The sequence below is a fragment of the Gadus macrocephalus genome, chromosome 23 (assembly GCF_031168955.1).
Source record: "Gadus macrocephalus chromosome 23, ASM3116895v1".
Taxonomy (NCBI): Eukaryota; Metazoa; Chordata; class Actinopteri; order Gadiformes; family Gadidae; genus Gadus; species Gadus macrocephalus.
Window position 1 is genome coordinate 1,738,258 of NC_082404.1, and position 14,854 is coordinate 1,753,111.

The 14,854-nt window shown below is 48.7% G+C and overlaps 3 protein-coding genes across 3 annotated transcripts in view; 2 read left to right on the forward strand and 1 right to left on the reverse strand.

Moving 5' to 3' along the window:
• The window catches only part of ctdspla (CTD (carboxy-terminal domain, RNA polymerase II, polypeptide A) small phosphatase-like a), a 50,100-nt gene extending 35,252 nt beyond the window's left edge, over positions 1-14,848 (forward strand). The window contains exons 3-7 of the mRNA XM_060044664.1: positions 7,349-7,447; positions 10,360-10,416; positions 11,128-11,220; positions 11,452-11,637; positions 12,758-14,848. Coding sequence (XP_059900647.1) covers positions 7,349-7,447; positions 10,360-10,416; positions 11,128-11,220; positions 11,452-11,637; positions 12,758-12,883 — 561 coding nt within the window. The 3' untranslated portion in view covers positions 12,884-14,848. The remainder of the gene's footprint in view (positions 1-7,348; positions 7,448-10,359; positions 10,417-11,127; positions 11,221-11,451; positions 11,638-12,757) is intronic.
• On the forward strand, positions 3,047-5,164 carry LOC132452190 (putative nuclease HARBI1). Its single transcript, XM_060044657.1, has 2 exons — positions 3,047-4,826; positions 5,072-5,164. Exon 1 carries the CDS (start codon positions 3,605-3,607, stop codon positions 4,820-4,822), a length of 1,218 nt encoding a protein of 405 aa, XP_059900640.1. The 5' UTR covers positions 3,047-3,604; the 3' UTR covers positions 4,823-4,826; positions 5,072-5,164.
• On the reverse strand, positions 4,929-6,342 carry LOC132452192 (uncharacterized). Its single transcript, XM_060044662.1, has 2 exons — positions 5,652-6,342; positions 4,929-5,537 (listed from the first exon to the last, which is right to left on the reverse strand). The coding sequence occupies exons 1-2, from the start codon at positions 6,067-6,069 to the stop codon at positions 5,077-5,079; spliced, it is 879 nt and encodes a 292-aa protein (XP_059900645.1). The 5' UTR covers positions 6,070-6,342; the 3' UTR covers positions 4,929-5,076.
• Positions 14,849-14,854: the final 6 nt, after the last annotated feature.

Consider the following 14,854-nt stretch of genomic DNA (forward strand, 5'->3'; position numbering starts at 1 on the left):
ACTAATAATAAGAATAATATTTCTCTCATAACTTTTATTCATTATTAAAGAGAGGACTGATTCTCAGATATGCATGTTGGATGGCTAGGGTGTAGGTCTGGGAAAAACTTCAGGCCAAAATCTTGCAAGCGAACCGCTGGGTGAGGTGTAACGAGATGGAGCACTTGCTTGGTCATTTCCTGTAGGGCTGGAGCCACACGTTGATGCGTATGCGTCCTTTGAGACCCCCTTTGATATATAAGACCCCAAGGTATAGCTTACTTGTAAATGTTCTCGACTCAGTCACCTATTGCATCACTTCCTTTAGGGCTTCGGCCTCCTAAATTATCATTGCAGTATAATTGAATGCCCTCTTTCATATACATGTATATGATACCACCACCACTGGGACGTGGCAACAATTCTTATTAGGGATATTTTGGAAGTCTCCGGTTCTTTGGGTTTAGATACTGGTCTGGTTTCTTTAGACCAGGAAAAAGCTTTTGATCAGGTTGAGCACCGCTACCTTGGGAAAGTTTTACAAAGGTACGGCCTCACCCCGGGTCTGATAGCTAAGATGAAGGTCCTGTATATGGACATTGAGAGTGTGCTTAAGATAAATGGTGGTCTGTGTAAACCTTTTAAAACAGAAAGAGGTATACGACAAGGCTGCTCCATTTCTGGTATGTTGTATTCACTCTCTATAGAACCAATGTTTCACAATGTTCGTGGTTTTATTGATGGCCTGTTTTTACCTGATATTAGTTCAAATTTTATTTCATCAGCCTATGCAGATGACATCATCATTTCTATTGAAAATCAGGAGGACATTAATAAATTGGGCAAGATTGTTGATACATTTGAAAAGATCTTAGCTGCCAAAGTGAAGGGGGCTGAGCTGCCGAAGGGGGTGAGCTGGAAGAGGGGGGGTTTTAAATACCTGGGGATTCATCTGGGGGATGAACAGAGTGAAAGGAAGAACTGGGAGGGTGTGTTGGAGAAGGTGGAGGGGAAGCTGGCTAAGTGTAGGTGCCTGCTTCCCCACATGTCCTACAGAGGAAGGGTCCTAATTATTAATAATCTTGGAGCGTCCACCTTGTGGCAAAGACTGAAATGTTTAGAACCGCCTGCTGGGCTCTTGCAAAAAGTGCAAACGGTCATGTTAAACTTTTTCTGGGATAAGTTGCATTGGGTTCCTCAGTGTGTATTATATCTTCCAAAAGAAGAGGGGGTGCAGGGGTTAGTTCACCTGGGGAGCAGAGCGGCAGCTTTTAGGCTACAGTTCATCCAGCGGTACCTCTTGGGGCATGAGGATGTCGTCTGGAGTCAGGTAACAGGCAAAATTTTAAGGCAGATAGATGGCCTCTTTTTAGACAAATATTGTTTTTTATTGAATTCTGTTTTATTTCGTGTCTGTAGTTTGCCTCCTTTTTATCGTGGTGTTTTCAAAGCATGGACTCTTTTTAAATGGGACAGACTCGGGCCCGCTGCGTCTCTTTTCTGGCTCCTGGAGGATCCCCTCTCTCTCTCTCTCTCTCTCTCTCTCTCGCTCTCTCTCCTCTCTCTTCTTTCACTCTCTACTCTCTCTCTTCTCTCTCTCATTGTCAGACTTCCCAAGGTAACAATCAAGCAATGACATTCAAATACTTGGTGATGAATATTTGACTCGTTGCTTTTATACATCAGACTCAATCAAAGAAATTCACACACCCGGCACTGAACCACTCAAACTCAGTGGCCACGCCCAGCTGCCATTCCCAGAGGCCACAGCCACGCCGTGCGGCCGCGCCCCTGTGGCAAAAGCCAAGCCCAGTGGTTTGGCCCAGACCCAGGTTTGACATCGCTGTGTCAGCTCTGATGAGTCATTTCATTTGTAACTCCTCATCCAGGATTTCATCGACGTCCATAGCTGCTTGGTCCATCGTAGGTCTGGACATGAGGGGTATTTTATGAGAACATATAGCATAACATATGCAATATAATAGGAGCTAGACAGAGATGGATAGAGTGAGACAGAAGTAGCGAGGTCAGATGAACACCGTTCAATGCATCAAGAGAGGTTACCACAGAGTTCACTTGCGCACAGTTTACTAGGTTAAGGACCCAAAGATAAGAAATATCCATTTTATAGCATTTACGTGTCATCCTATTTTCTGGATAGAATCAACTATTCTCGTAATCAAGTGTAATCACGTAGCCTGGCAAGCCAGACCCATATCGGAAAGATATTGGGTCTGGTCTCGTACGGTGGCAGTGTGGGCGGGATTAACGATTGTCTTTCAAGTTCCCTCTGCACGCAATAGCGCTACAACCAATCAGAGCAACGAAGAAGGTGACGTAGTCAGAGCGACGGAAATTTCCATGGGGAAGTGTTGCGAATGGTGGATTGAGAAAATGGAGACCAACGACGAAACTTTTACCGTATCCGATCGGCAAAACTCTGAATACATCTTTCTTTTCCAGGAAAGACTTCAGTGCAGTTCTTTGTTCATTTCTCAAAGAAAATGATAACTTCAAGTCTTGATGAGTCGCGGCCAAAGCCGAGTCGAAAGACAGCTGTTCGCCAGCAGCAGCAGCAGCCATTATTGTTTACCTTTAACACGGAACCGTCGCAGCTCTGTCGTCATTCGGCTCGATACCGCCCTCACGATCTGATTGGCCTGTCCCATTTTCTGTTTCCAGCAGTGAAAAACGACGAAAGAAGGCTAGACCTCCCTGGCTGCAAATTAAATTTGCTGCCACTAAGGGCGACTAGATTTCTAGGCTAGTAATCACGTTCTTTAGATCATGATTTGAATTCCAGTTGGACATTTGTGTAGAACATGCAATGAATGAAATGCCCACTTTGGAAAACAGTGACTTATAAGTTTAAGTTATCGGCCGTTCAATCTTTCAACATAATAAATATGGCATCATGTTTTTCTGGGTTGTGCATCCACTGGATAATACGGTTATCTACTATACTCTAGTATACCCATGGACCACCTATTGATGGATAAAAGCATTCATATCTTACTGTTATTTTACGACGCTGCTGCCTTGTAGGGCTGTCTTTTTTCTTTGCGTCTTTGGGCCCTATCTTGCATCCGGCGCAAGTGACTTAGTCACTGGCGCATGTGTCGTTGCTAGTTTACAACTGGCGCAGAGCGCTCTTTTGCCACCTGCGCCACTCGCCGGTAAATTAGGGAATGATCTTGCGCCCCAAGGGGCGGTTCGGCGGAAGGAGGAGGCGTGTTCTGGCGCAAACGGTATTTTGACGTTTCTGAAAACCATTGCGCTACTGACCAGGAAATACCTGGTTTAAAGTCAGTGGCGCGTTGTTCAGACGCTATTTTAAGGGCGCATGCCTACATGCGCATGCGATGCATACGGATTGCTTGTGCACCTCGCGCATACACTTTGCTTCTCTCATCTACACGGACAGCAGTTCCCATTTTTGCAAACCATACATAATTACAAGGACAATAAAATATTACCACACAAGGAAAATCATTGAGGTGTCCATAAAGATAAAATAAATAGGCATAAATCTAGCGTACACATTTACCCAAATTATTCACGCGAATAGTAGCAGGCGTAATGACGGATCAAATTAACCTGGTTGACCAATAGTGGCAAGAGACACATGTATATAAGGAATGGACACCTGTCAAAGTGGGTTGTCCGTCAAGAATCAGGAACCACAATTCTGAAGACTGCGAAATCACCTTCTGTAAGTCCATTTAAAACCTTACTCTGCAACTTACCAGTTAAGTTGAGGTTACTCATAATTTTTCTATTGCACAGTGGAATGGAATACGTCTTGGGACAGAGGATCAGACGCCAAAGGGAGAGGGTCTACCGGCCCAGACACACCTATCTCTCCCTGAGTGAGGAGGAATGCAGGCGTAAGCTACGCCTGACCCGTCAGGCTGTCACCGACATCTGTCATCTCCTGGCAGATGAGCTGGGGACTGATGCACGCTGTCCCTATGCCCTCCCCGTTGCAGTGAAAATTACAGCGGCACTGCATTTCTATGCATCTGGGTCGTTCCAGCATCCCCTTAGTTGTATTGGACGCATTTCACAATCGGCAGTAAGTTCGGCTATACATGCAGTTACGTCAGGTCTAGTCCAACATGCTGGGGAATACATCAAATTCCCCGTTACACCTGACAGCCAGGAAAGAACTAAGCAGGAGTTTTGGACCAAGTATGGGTTCCCTGGCGTCCTTGGTGCTATAGACTGCACCCTTGTGCAGCTACGTGCCCCATCACTAAATGCACTCACATACATAAACCGGAAGGGAACTCATTCAATTAACATCCAAGTAATTTCCGATGCTAATTGTCGAATAAATCATGTCTTTGCCAATTACCCTGGCTCAAGCCATGACTCCTTCATATTGGCAAACTCGACCATTCCTGCCATATTCGAGGGGAATCCTCCCTTGGATGGGTGGCTGTTGGGGGACAACGGCTATCCGTTGAAGACATGGCTCATGACCCCATTTCTTATGCCAGCAACAGTGCGCAAAATGGCATTCAACAGGAAACACACACAAACACGCAGTGTAATTGAACGTACTTTCGGGATTCTGAAAATGCGCTTCAGGTGTTTGGATAGGTCAGGTGGTACTTTACAGTATGGTCCTCAAAAAGTCGCAGCATTCTTTGTGGCATGTTGTGTTTTACAAAACATTGCCATGAATCATGGATGTGTCGATGACATTAATGAGGATAGAATAGAGGACTTAATGAGACGTGATGCTGAACTGCATGTGCCGATGCCATTACGTCCAAATGCCCCAGCAGCAGCACGGGAGAGGAGAGCTCATCTGTCAGAGGAGCTGCATCGTATATAGTGAGGTAAGCAAACTAATGACATCTCCGCTCTATTGTTTAGCATTGTACAAATATTACCATGCATTCATAACCTTGTGAGTCAGAGAAAGTGAGCCCAAAACATCGGAAAGTATAGTATGTCCTTGAGACATTTTTTATTCGGCTTGTCCAAATGTTAGGCGTAAATGAAAAAAAAAAATACAAAACGAAAAATGAAAAGTTGCAAAGATTTGAAGGAAAAAATATTTATTTTCTCCCTCCTCTGTAAGGCCTTTTACGCGGCCTGCCTCGGCGGGATCCAACAAATGAGGGTCCGGGAGTGGCGACGCTGGATGTGCTCCTGCAGGAGCGGGTGGACGGAGATGGAATGGGGGGAGGAAGGGGCACAACAGGGGGAGGAAGGGGCACAACAGGGGGAGGAAGGGGCACAACAGGGGTCGTTTGGGGGCCATGCACGTTCCATTGCTGTCGCAATCCGGTCCAAACTTGAGGCGATGCGCCCGAGAGGCCGCAGCAACATCGCCACCCGGTCCAGACGGGTGTTGGTGTTTCGCCGCATCCCGGCCAGCTCCCGCTCCAGCATGTCGAACCCGGTTTGCTGGAGCTGCAGGAACGGGTGGTCCTGCGGTCTCATGCTGCTGCTGCTGCCACGGCGTCTTGCTTGAGGGCGCCGCGCGGCTCCCTCAGCTGCCCCGTGCGCGCTGGTCCCGAGGCCAGGGTCTTCTTCCTGAGAAGCTACGTGACATTGTTTTGATTTATTTTATGGCTGTGTTACATTTATTAAATGTCAAAAATGATTGAAAAGATTTTCATGAGACATCTCTATTTATGTGAACTTTATTTATGTACCTTGGGGTTGGACAGCTGGTGCATCGGGTTGGGTGCCGACCTCTAAGCCCCCAAAACCCTCAACACTTTCAGCGGTCAGTGTTGACGCAGCGATATCCTCTGCTGGTGTGAGGTCCTGGTAACTGCCAGATCCTCCTCCAGTCTTTTGACGTGCTTTCAAGTTGGCCGCAAGCTTGGCCTTTCCTCTTCTCCTGACGTTGTTGTATCGCTTACGGCAATGGTGAGATGTCCTATTTTGTCCAGCTGCTGAAACAATTACGGCGATTTCCTCCCAAGCCGCTTTCACGGAAGCAATTTTGGGTGGGTTTCTCCCATCCCCATATAAAGCCAACTCGCGTTCTTTGACTGCTCTGACAAGCACATCGGTATCTTCTGTGGTGAACCTTTCATTGCGTGCGCCTGGCAAACCCGCCATCATAATAGCAATCCGCCATGGAACATGCGCCGATCGTTCTTAAAGGGGATGCGAGAAAACGCTCTGATTGGTTCATTGCACGTTACGCCCAAACCACACCTACGGGTAATTAGGCTGCTTCAGACCAACCCTTTTGACACTTGCGCCGCGGCGGAAGTGTCATTTATCCGCCTGTAAAATAGCGATAGCGCCGTAGAACCGCCCACAAAGCTACTTGCGCTTTGCGCTTTCCCACTTGCGTTTCAGACCGTTAAAATAGGGCCCTTTGTGTCTTTGTTGCTTGACCCACATGTAGAAACTTCCTTCATGAAGACGTTATGTGATGTCCTTCTCTGCCCTTGTCCCTACATGGAGTTCCTCCTAATGCTGCAGAAGCATGCCCGACCCCATCGTGCTAAGCAGGCCTGCGACAAGGGGACACGTGCACACAACACAAGACACACACACACACACACGTAGTGGCTGGCATCAGGAACAGACAACCAAATAATGTGTTCATGGGCAAGATGGAGTGCGTCCTTGCTTTCCACCTCTAGCTGTGTGTTTGTGTGAGTGTGTATGTGTGTGTGCGTGCGTGTGTGTGTGTGTGTATGTCCTTGTGTATGTCTGTCTATTTGTTCATGTGTGTGTGTGTGTGTGTTTCCATGTGTGCAGGTGTGTGTGTGTGTGTGTTTGTGTGTGTACGTGTGTCCGTGTGTGTGTGTGTGTGTGTGTTTGTAACAGTATGTGTGGGTGTTCGTGCATGTGTTTGTGTGTGTGTGTGTGTGTGTGTGTGTGTGTGTGTGTGTGTGTGTGTGTGTGTGTGTGTGTGTGTGTGTGTGTGTGTGTGTGTGTATGTGTGTGTGTGCCCCCCATAGTACAGGACCATCTGTCCTGTAAGCTCTACCTGTCAGAGGTAGAGCTGAGGTCGCTGTCTGCAGTCCAAACCAATCAGAGAGAGACGTTTAATGACAACTAGGGAGACAATCCAATCGGCTCCATCCTCTCTCCATGCTATTGGTTCATCAATAAATTAAGAAGATATTGAGTTATTGTGATAAACACTTTAACGTCTCAATTAATTACGATGAGAAGATACAATTTTAGGCTTGAAACGTCAGTGAGATGGAAAATCTAGTTTTAGGCTGACAAGAAACGTGTGGGTGTGTATATGTGTGTCCTCATAATCTTTTAACGTTATTTACCTTTGTGTGTGTGTGTGTGTGTGTGTGTGTGTGTGTGTGTGTGTGTGTGTGTGTGTGTGTGTGTGTGTGTGTGTGTGTGTGTGTGTGTGTGTGTCCAGGCTCCAGAGCTCCTACTCGCAGAGGTCAGTGTCTCAGACTGTGGTCGGAGCTGTGTGGTGATTGACCTTGATGAAACCCTGGTGCACAGCTCCTTCAAGGTACACACACACATATACACCTACAGTCCCCCTCCTCCTGGCCTCCTCCTCGTCCTCTTCCTCCTTCTACTCCTTCTGCTCCTCCTGTCCTCCTCCTCCACCTCCTGTCATCCTCCTCCTCCTCCTGCCCTCCTCTTCCTCCTGTCCTCCTCCTCCTACTTCTCCTCCTGTCATCCTCCTCCTCTCCCTCCTCCTCTTTCCTGTGGGAGAAGGAGGAGGAGGGATGACTGGGCTTCCCAGTTAGAAGGTTCTCTGGTTATCTTCTCAGCTCCTCCATCTGGGGAGGTTCCCCCAGGAGGTACCAGGTGACCAGCTTCTCACCTGCCACGCCAACTCCAGCCGTGTGTGTTTTGTGTGTGTGTGTGAGAGATTGAGAGAGAGAGAGAGAGAGAGAGAGAGAGAGAGACACACACACACACAAACATACCACCGAGAGAGAGAGAGAGAGAGAGAGAGAGAGAGAGATACTTATAGAGTACCCCCTTTTCCAGAGGCCAATAAGGGGTCAGCAGACATCGAACATCAAAGGCAGCCTCCTCACCCCTCAAAGCAGGCCCGCCGCTCCCTATACGCAGAGTGCGTAGGGCACCAAGTACCTAAGGGGGCACCAAAAATTCAGGTTTGTAAAAAAAAAATACATTATTGAATAAAAAAAGAAATTTAATTAGTTATGAAGAGGCCCACCGTTGTTTGTTCTTAATTGTATAACCTATCACTCAATTTCGGCAAATTAGATGTTTTTACCTAATATATAAAAAGGGGCTCCCCCCCCCGCGCTCGCATAGGGCACCGAAACGGCCAGCAGCGGCCCTGCCCCTCTCTCTCTCTCTCTCTCTCTCTCTCTCTCTCTTTCTCTCTCCATCTTTCTTTCTCTCTCTCTCGCTCTCTGTCTCCCAAGAGTTGTTGTCCTTCACTGGAAGAGTTATGTGACACAAACACACATATACATACATAGACACAAAGGCGCACACACACACACACACACAGACACACACACACACACACACACACACACACACACACACACACACAGTCCTTGAAAAGGCCCATATTGGGGGTCATATGAAGAATGTGGTGGTCCGAGCCAGGCTGCTGAGTCCTCTCCCTCCAGGTAGAGGTGCAGGCAGTGCCTCCTGGGCTCCTGGGGGGTCCTCAAGTCATCTCAGGTCTGTGTGGTATGACCCCTCATCAGAGACCCTAAACCAAAGGAGGGGACCCCACATCAAGAAGGGAGAAACCAATGAAAAGGTTGACAGGCGGGCCATATAAAGAAACAGATCAGATAATAGGAATAGAAAGCTATTAAAGAAGCGGCTTACAGTAGGGGGGGCACTGTGTAGCCAGCGCCCCCTAGTGGACAGAGCCAGCGGCCTGATATGTTCTCAGTAGCGCCCCCTAGTGGACAGATGCAGCAGCCAGATGTGTTCTCAGTAGCACTTCCTAGTGGACAGAGCCAGCGACCTGATGGGTTCTCAGTAGCGCCCCCTAGTGGACAGATGCAGCAGCCAGATGTGTTCTCAGTAGCGCCCCCTAGTGGACAGAGCCAGCGACCTGATGGGTTCTCAGTAGCGCCCCCTAGTGGACAGATGCAGCAGCCAGATGTGTTCTCAGTAGCGCTCCCTAGTGGACAGAGCCAGCGACCTGATGGGTTCTCAGTAGCGCCCCCTAGTGGACAGATGCAGCAGCCAGATGTGTTCTCAGTAGCGCCCCCTAGTGAACAGAGGCAGCAGCCTTGTGTGTTCTCATCCTTCACGGACACTCCTGGGTGTACGCTCTGCCCGTTTGGGGCCTTCAAGGTCATATCATCACATGGTGTAACAGAGTCATGGAGAAATGACTAATTTAACAGCGTACCAACACAGATGTTGGTCTTCAGGACGTCTACCACCCAGGCTGTAGGAGAGGCTCTGAGCGGACCCCCTGAAGGAGGGCCACACCCCCATCACCACCGCACGTTGTGGGGGAACCCCTTCCTCTGATTCCCAGATCTGCTGTCCTGTCACACTTCAGCTGACTCCTCTCCTCCCCCTCCCTCCATCTCCTCTGTCTGCCTCATCCAGTCTGCTGCTCTCCCTCTTACTCTCTCTCTCCGTTCCTTTGTCTCTCGGTCACCTGCATTTCACTGCACGCTTCCTCTATTTATCCCTTCCTCTCTCCCCCTCTCTCTCTCTCTCTCTCTCTCTCTCTCTCTCTCTCTCTCTCTCTCTCTCTCTCTCTCTCTCTCTCTCTGCTGGCAGCATCTGCCTCCTACTCAATCCTTTTATCCTTGTCCAGTCCTTGTCCCATCCAGTCTCACATCCCTCCCTCCCTCCCTCCCTCCCTCCCTCCCTACCTCGCCCTCTTCCCTCCTTCCCGTCACCCACACACACACACACACTCACACATTCCCACCACACACACACACACCCGCACGCGCACACACACACACATACACACACACACACACACACACACACACACACACACACACACACACACACACACGCACATCTCACAAACACACACACACCTCCCCTCACACACAGTCATGCAGCTCCTCATGGGCAGTTGGGAAGGTGGGTCTGGGCCGAGTGTTATAGGGACAGTACCATGCATAATGGGATGTGTTGTTGGTGGTGCTCCTTCATTTGAAGTCTTGCAGGATCCTAACCTAAACATACTGTGTCCTCGGCTTATCAAACGTTGTTCTGCCAAGTCTCGCTTGACAAACACTTTGGCACTTCAAACACAACAATGTCTTCCTAAAACGCAAATCATTTCACGACGTATAACCAGCATACGCCTAAAGAGACACAACACCAACACCATGACATCCCAGTGCACCCATGCCCCTCCGCAGGGTGGTCATTGCAACAAGGATGTAAAGCTAGAGGAGCATCTGAGGGTTGTGTGTTTGCTTCTGTGCCCTGCAGCCCATCGGCAACGCAGACTTCATCGTTCCTGTGGAGATCGACGGCACCGTGCACCAGGTACCCTGCTAGGGTGGTGTGTGTGTGTGTGTGTGTGTGTGTGTGTGTGTGTGTGTGTGTGTGTGTGTGTGTGTGTGTGTGTGTGTGTGTGTGTGTGTGTGTGTGTGTGTGTGTATGTGTGTGTGTGTGTGACTGGGTGTGTATGTGTTTGTGTGTGTGTGTGTCTTTGGGTGGATGTGTGTGTCGGTGTATGTGGGGATGGATGTGTGTTGGTGGGAATGACTAGATATTAATGGCTACTATAAATGGCTAGTTGTGTGTAGCAAGGCAGTGTTGTGTCTTGTTGTTTGATTCCCAGCCAGAGGAAGTGGGCTGTTGGGTCAGATGGCTGAGTGCTGGATCACTTGTTTCCTGTTGCTGTCGTCTTACATGATACTGATGCCCATCTGTCCTGATGGAGGCCTGAGGTGGCCGACAGCTGTCTCCTCGCTGTGACCCTGTTCAAGTAATCCAGGATAGGCTGTTTTTGTCTGCTCCGGCCTGTCCAGGATGACTTGCACTGGGGGCCGTGACTGCTCTGCAAGGGATCAGAACGGTTCATACACATCTCTCAGGAGAAAGATGTGTGCTTCATAAATGTACAAAGACGTTTGTTTTACCGAGGATTGCATGGATGATTTAACTGAAATCAAGTGTATTTTTGTCTGCGTGTGCGTTTGTGTGCGTTTGTGTGCGTGTGTGTGCATGCGTGTGTGCACGTGGGCGTCCCAGGTGTATGTGCTGAAGCGCCCCCACGTTGACGAGTTTCTGCAGAGGCTGGGGGAGCTGTTTGAGTGTGTTCTATTCACGGCTAGCTTAGCCAAGGTACGTCCTCTGTTAGGAACAGTCAAGCTAGGCTACACTGACCTTTACACAGGGTAATGTTGTTTAATGCTAAGCCCATTCACTCAAAAGCATGTCTCTTAAGATCTTAGAGATAAATAAGATGTACTTTATTAATCCAAGACGAGAAATGGGTCACAGCAGCCGTACAGGACAGTATGTACAGTAGTGTAGTGATGATTAAACCAACCCAGCGTTTGTACTGGTTCCCAGTACGCGGACCCGGTGGCCGATCTGCTGGACCAGTGGGGGGTGTTCCGCGCCCGCCTCTTCAGGGAGTCCTGCGTGTTCCACCGGGGGAACTATGTGAAGGACCTGAGCCGTCTTGGCCGCCAGCTGGCCCGTGTCATCATAGTGGACAACTCGCCCGCCTCCTACGTCTTCCACCCCGAGAATGCGGTGAGTGCTGCTCTACGTCCTGTCTCATGGTGTCTCCTGGTGTCTCTTGGTGTCTTCTGGTGTCTCCTGATGTCTTCGGGTGTCTCCTGATGTCTCCTGGTGTCTCCTGATGTATCCTGATGTCTGCTGGTGTCTTCTGATGTCCTCTATAGTGTTATGGTATCATCTGGTTTCTTCTGGTGTCTCCTTATCTCTTCTGGTGTCTTCCGGTGTCTCCTGATGTCTCCTGATGTATTCTGGTGTCTTATGGTGTCTCCTGGTGTCTTCTGATGTATTCTGGTGTCTTCTGGGGTCTTTGATGTCCCCTGATATCTTCTGGCGTCTTCTGATGCCTTCTGATGTCTCAGAGGTCAGGGATGATAACACACTAGTGTGTGTTACACCCTATTGTGTGTCAAGACAATTTTTTATATAAGATCCAATTCCAAACTTTGCTTGCCAGAATGTTTCCCTTCTCTATTGAAGGTTTAAGTCCTCAACCACATTTATTAACACATTCTTTACTGGATGACTTCCCATCTTTGTTCTCCCAGAACGTTGTTGCTTCACCTTTAGCTAAAAGTGATGCTAAGCTAGTGTGTCGGAGGGAGCCCATCTGAAGCTGTCTCCCCAGCCGGTGAGGGTAGCCCAACGGCCCGGTGCAGCTCGGTTCCCCGTCTCTTCCGTCTGGTTGAGTTTAGTGCTAGGACTGCTCTGCCCGCCTTTGAAGAAGGCCTCCCTCATCTATTATTTACTCAAACTCCTCCGCGCCTCGCCCCTGTGATGCAGCGCTCTCCCCGTCCAGTGTCCGGCTCTCCGCCGTGTAAGATACAGCCAGGCGCTAACATGGCCCTGCTCCACTGGTTCTCCAGCTGACCTCAGGCCTCTGCTTCCCTCCTCTCCTTTGTCTGTCTGTGTTTCATTCTCTCTTTTTCATCTGACTGTCCATCTGTCTCAATGTCTGTTCTTCCTGTTGGTTCCATTATTTCTCTCTGCCTCTGCCTGTCTGTCTGTCTGAACTACTGTTCATACTGTGTCTATCTGTCTGTCGCTCTGTCTGTCTGTCTGTGGTCCATCCATCTGTCTGTCTGTCTGTCTTTGGTCTATCCATCCATCTGTCTATCTGTCTGTCTGTCTACAGGTGCCGGTGCAGTCTTGGTTTGACGACATGACAGACACAGAGCTCCAGGACCTGATCCCACTCTTCGAGGGCCTCAGCAGAGAGGAGGAGGTGTACACCGTCCTGCAGAGCATGCGGCCCACGTAGCAGACCGCCACCCGTCCCCCGTCCCCCAGGTGGTCCCTCATGGTGTCTTCACATTTTCACCGCCAAAAGTTGGCGGGGTCCAGACTTAGCCGTGATTAGCCGTACTCGTCTCACACTGCTCCTTCGTTAGGGTACCAAGCGGTCTGAAAGGGTGACAACAATTTCGGGCTACAAAAGCCATCTGTTGATTGGTCGACAGAATCGTCACTTCCTTGCGACAGGCGGATTATAACAAAAAAAAACAATTCCCGCAAGGTATTTCTGGACAACAGTGAAAGTTTTGTTTATTTAAGAAAATGTTACATGGAAGTTTGCCGTCCTTCTTGGATGTCCTATGTTGTTGCTCTTTGTTAATTGTGTCGCGTTCTTCTTTTTCATTGGATTTATTAGCAGGCTACACTGTGTCGGGCTGCTATGAGGTCACGATGCTTACATAGCTGCCACGGTTATTGCCAAACGGGTACCGTTGGCGGTGGAAACGCAAGCCGTAACTGAGCTGCGCCTTACCGCACCTACACTACCGCACCTAGACCTAATGGGCCTAACCGCTAGCCTGGCTATTGCCAGACCAAGCTCAATCGTAGATTGCACGCTGGTCTGGGGAGGCCGCTGTCATTTTCGTCAGCACAAGAGAGTCGTCATTGTGTTTAACCAGCCAATAGCACGCCAGGGGGAAAAGCCAGCTTGCTGATTGGCTCCCGCAAAAGCGTAAGCAGAAAGAATTGTTTTCGCAGGGCGAATTCAAGTTGCCGGCCGAATGGGCTGCGGGTACCGAGTCTACCTAACCGCAACCGCCGTTGGAAACGTGCCATAAGCGGCCCCCAGGTTGCCCTTCGCGGTGGTGCTCTTTGGCCCCCAGGTTGCCCCTCACGGTGGTGCTCTCTGGCCCCCAGACGGCCCCCAGGTGGCCCTCGAGGTGGTGCTCTCTGGCCCCCAGGTCCCCAGGTGGCCCCTCACAGTGGGGATCTCTGGCCCCCAGGCCCCCAGGTGACCCCTCACGGTGGTGCTCTATGTCCCCTCCAGACCCTTATTTTCTTGACAGTTGAAGGCCTGGGGGGCCTGAACTGTTCAGGGGCCACTGCCCGTCCTCCAGTGACCCCCAGATGCCCCCAGATGCCCCCAAGAGGAAGGAGAGAGGGGTCCTTCAGTCGAATGTATCCCATATTGAGCCACTCTGCTAGGGGAAGCTCTCTACAGGCATCAATGCCCCCTACTGGCAAGACATGATATTACCGTATGTACATATTAGATGTTTCTAAGAACAGGACATACATAAACTACTTTTGATATCAAAAAAGAGAGAGTTAGGAGATTTTTTCCTATACTATCAAGGGATATTTTATTTATCGAAAATTAACAAATACATAAAAAACTAAAAAAAAAATTGCTGAGTTATAGCTTTTTATACAGAATTCTTGATTTTTGGCAAAACCGTTGAGTTGAACCAACTGTGATTTACCTTCTCTTACAGGACGAAGTGCCTTCATTGCTGTGTTCTGTTCAGTGCGTCAGGGCTTCATGACACTTCTTATCAAGCTCATTCATCCAAAAACTCCAAAAGCATTGATACATTAACCCCAGAAACCTATTCTTTCAGATCCACCAACTGATTCTCTCATATGTGTTCAACCTAGAATCTGGTCACAATCTGCGGCCACTTCCATTTGCCGTCCAAGTTCACAAACAAAAGGCTAAATTTGGTAAAGATTTGATTATTGATTTGCTATATTTGATTGACAATTGTTTAACACATAATTTAAATCTTCTTGGCTGGACAGTTAATCCTTTTGTAATGTCATCAGAATCATCCCCAATGTTAATGTTAGACTATTGAAGACGTATAATAACTAGCATATATCATATGGAATTGTATTTATTGGGTACGAGGTACTTGGGGAATTGTAAAGAATGCTGTGGAAATCGTACTGTAAGACATTATTAAAGTTGCAGTTTTGCACAATCTGACGCTAA

Bases quoted from the DNA above. Each gene is read 5' to 3' on its own strand.
- LOC132452190 (XM_060044657.1), top strand. From the start codon at position 3,605: ATGTATATAAGGAATGGACACCTGTCAAAGTGGGTTGTCCGTCAAGAA.
- LOC132452192 (XM_060044662.1), bottom strand. From the start codon at position 6,069: ATGATGGCGGGTTTGCCAGGCGCACGCAATGAAAGGTTCACCACAGAA. The intron at 5,538-5,651 runs GTACATAAATAA...AATGTCACGTAG, and splicing joins ACCAGCTGTCCAACCCCAAG to CTTCTCAGGAAGAAGACCCT.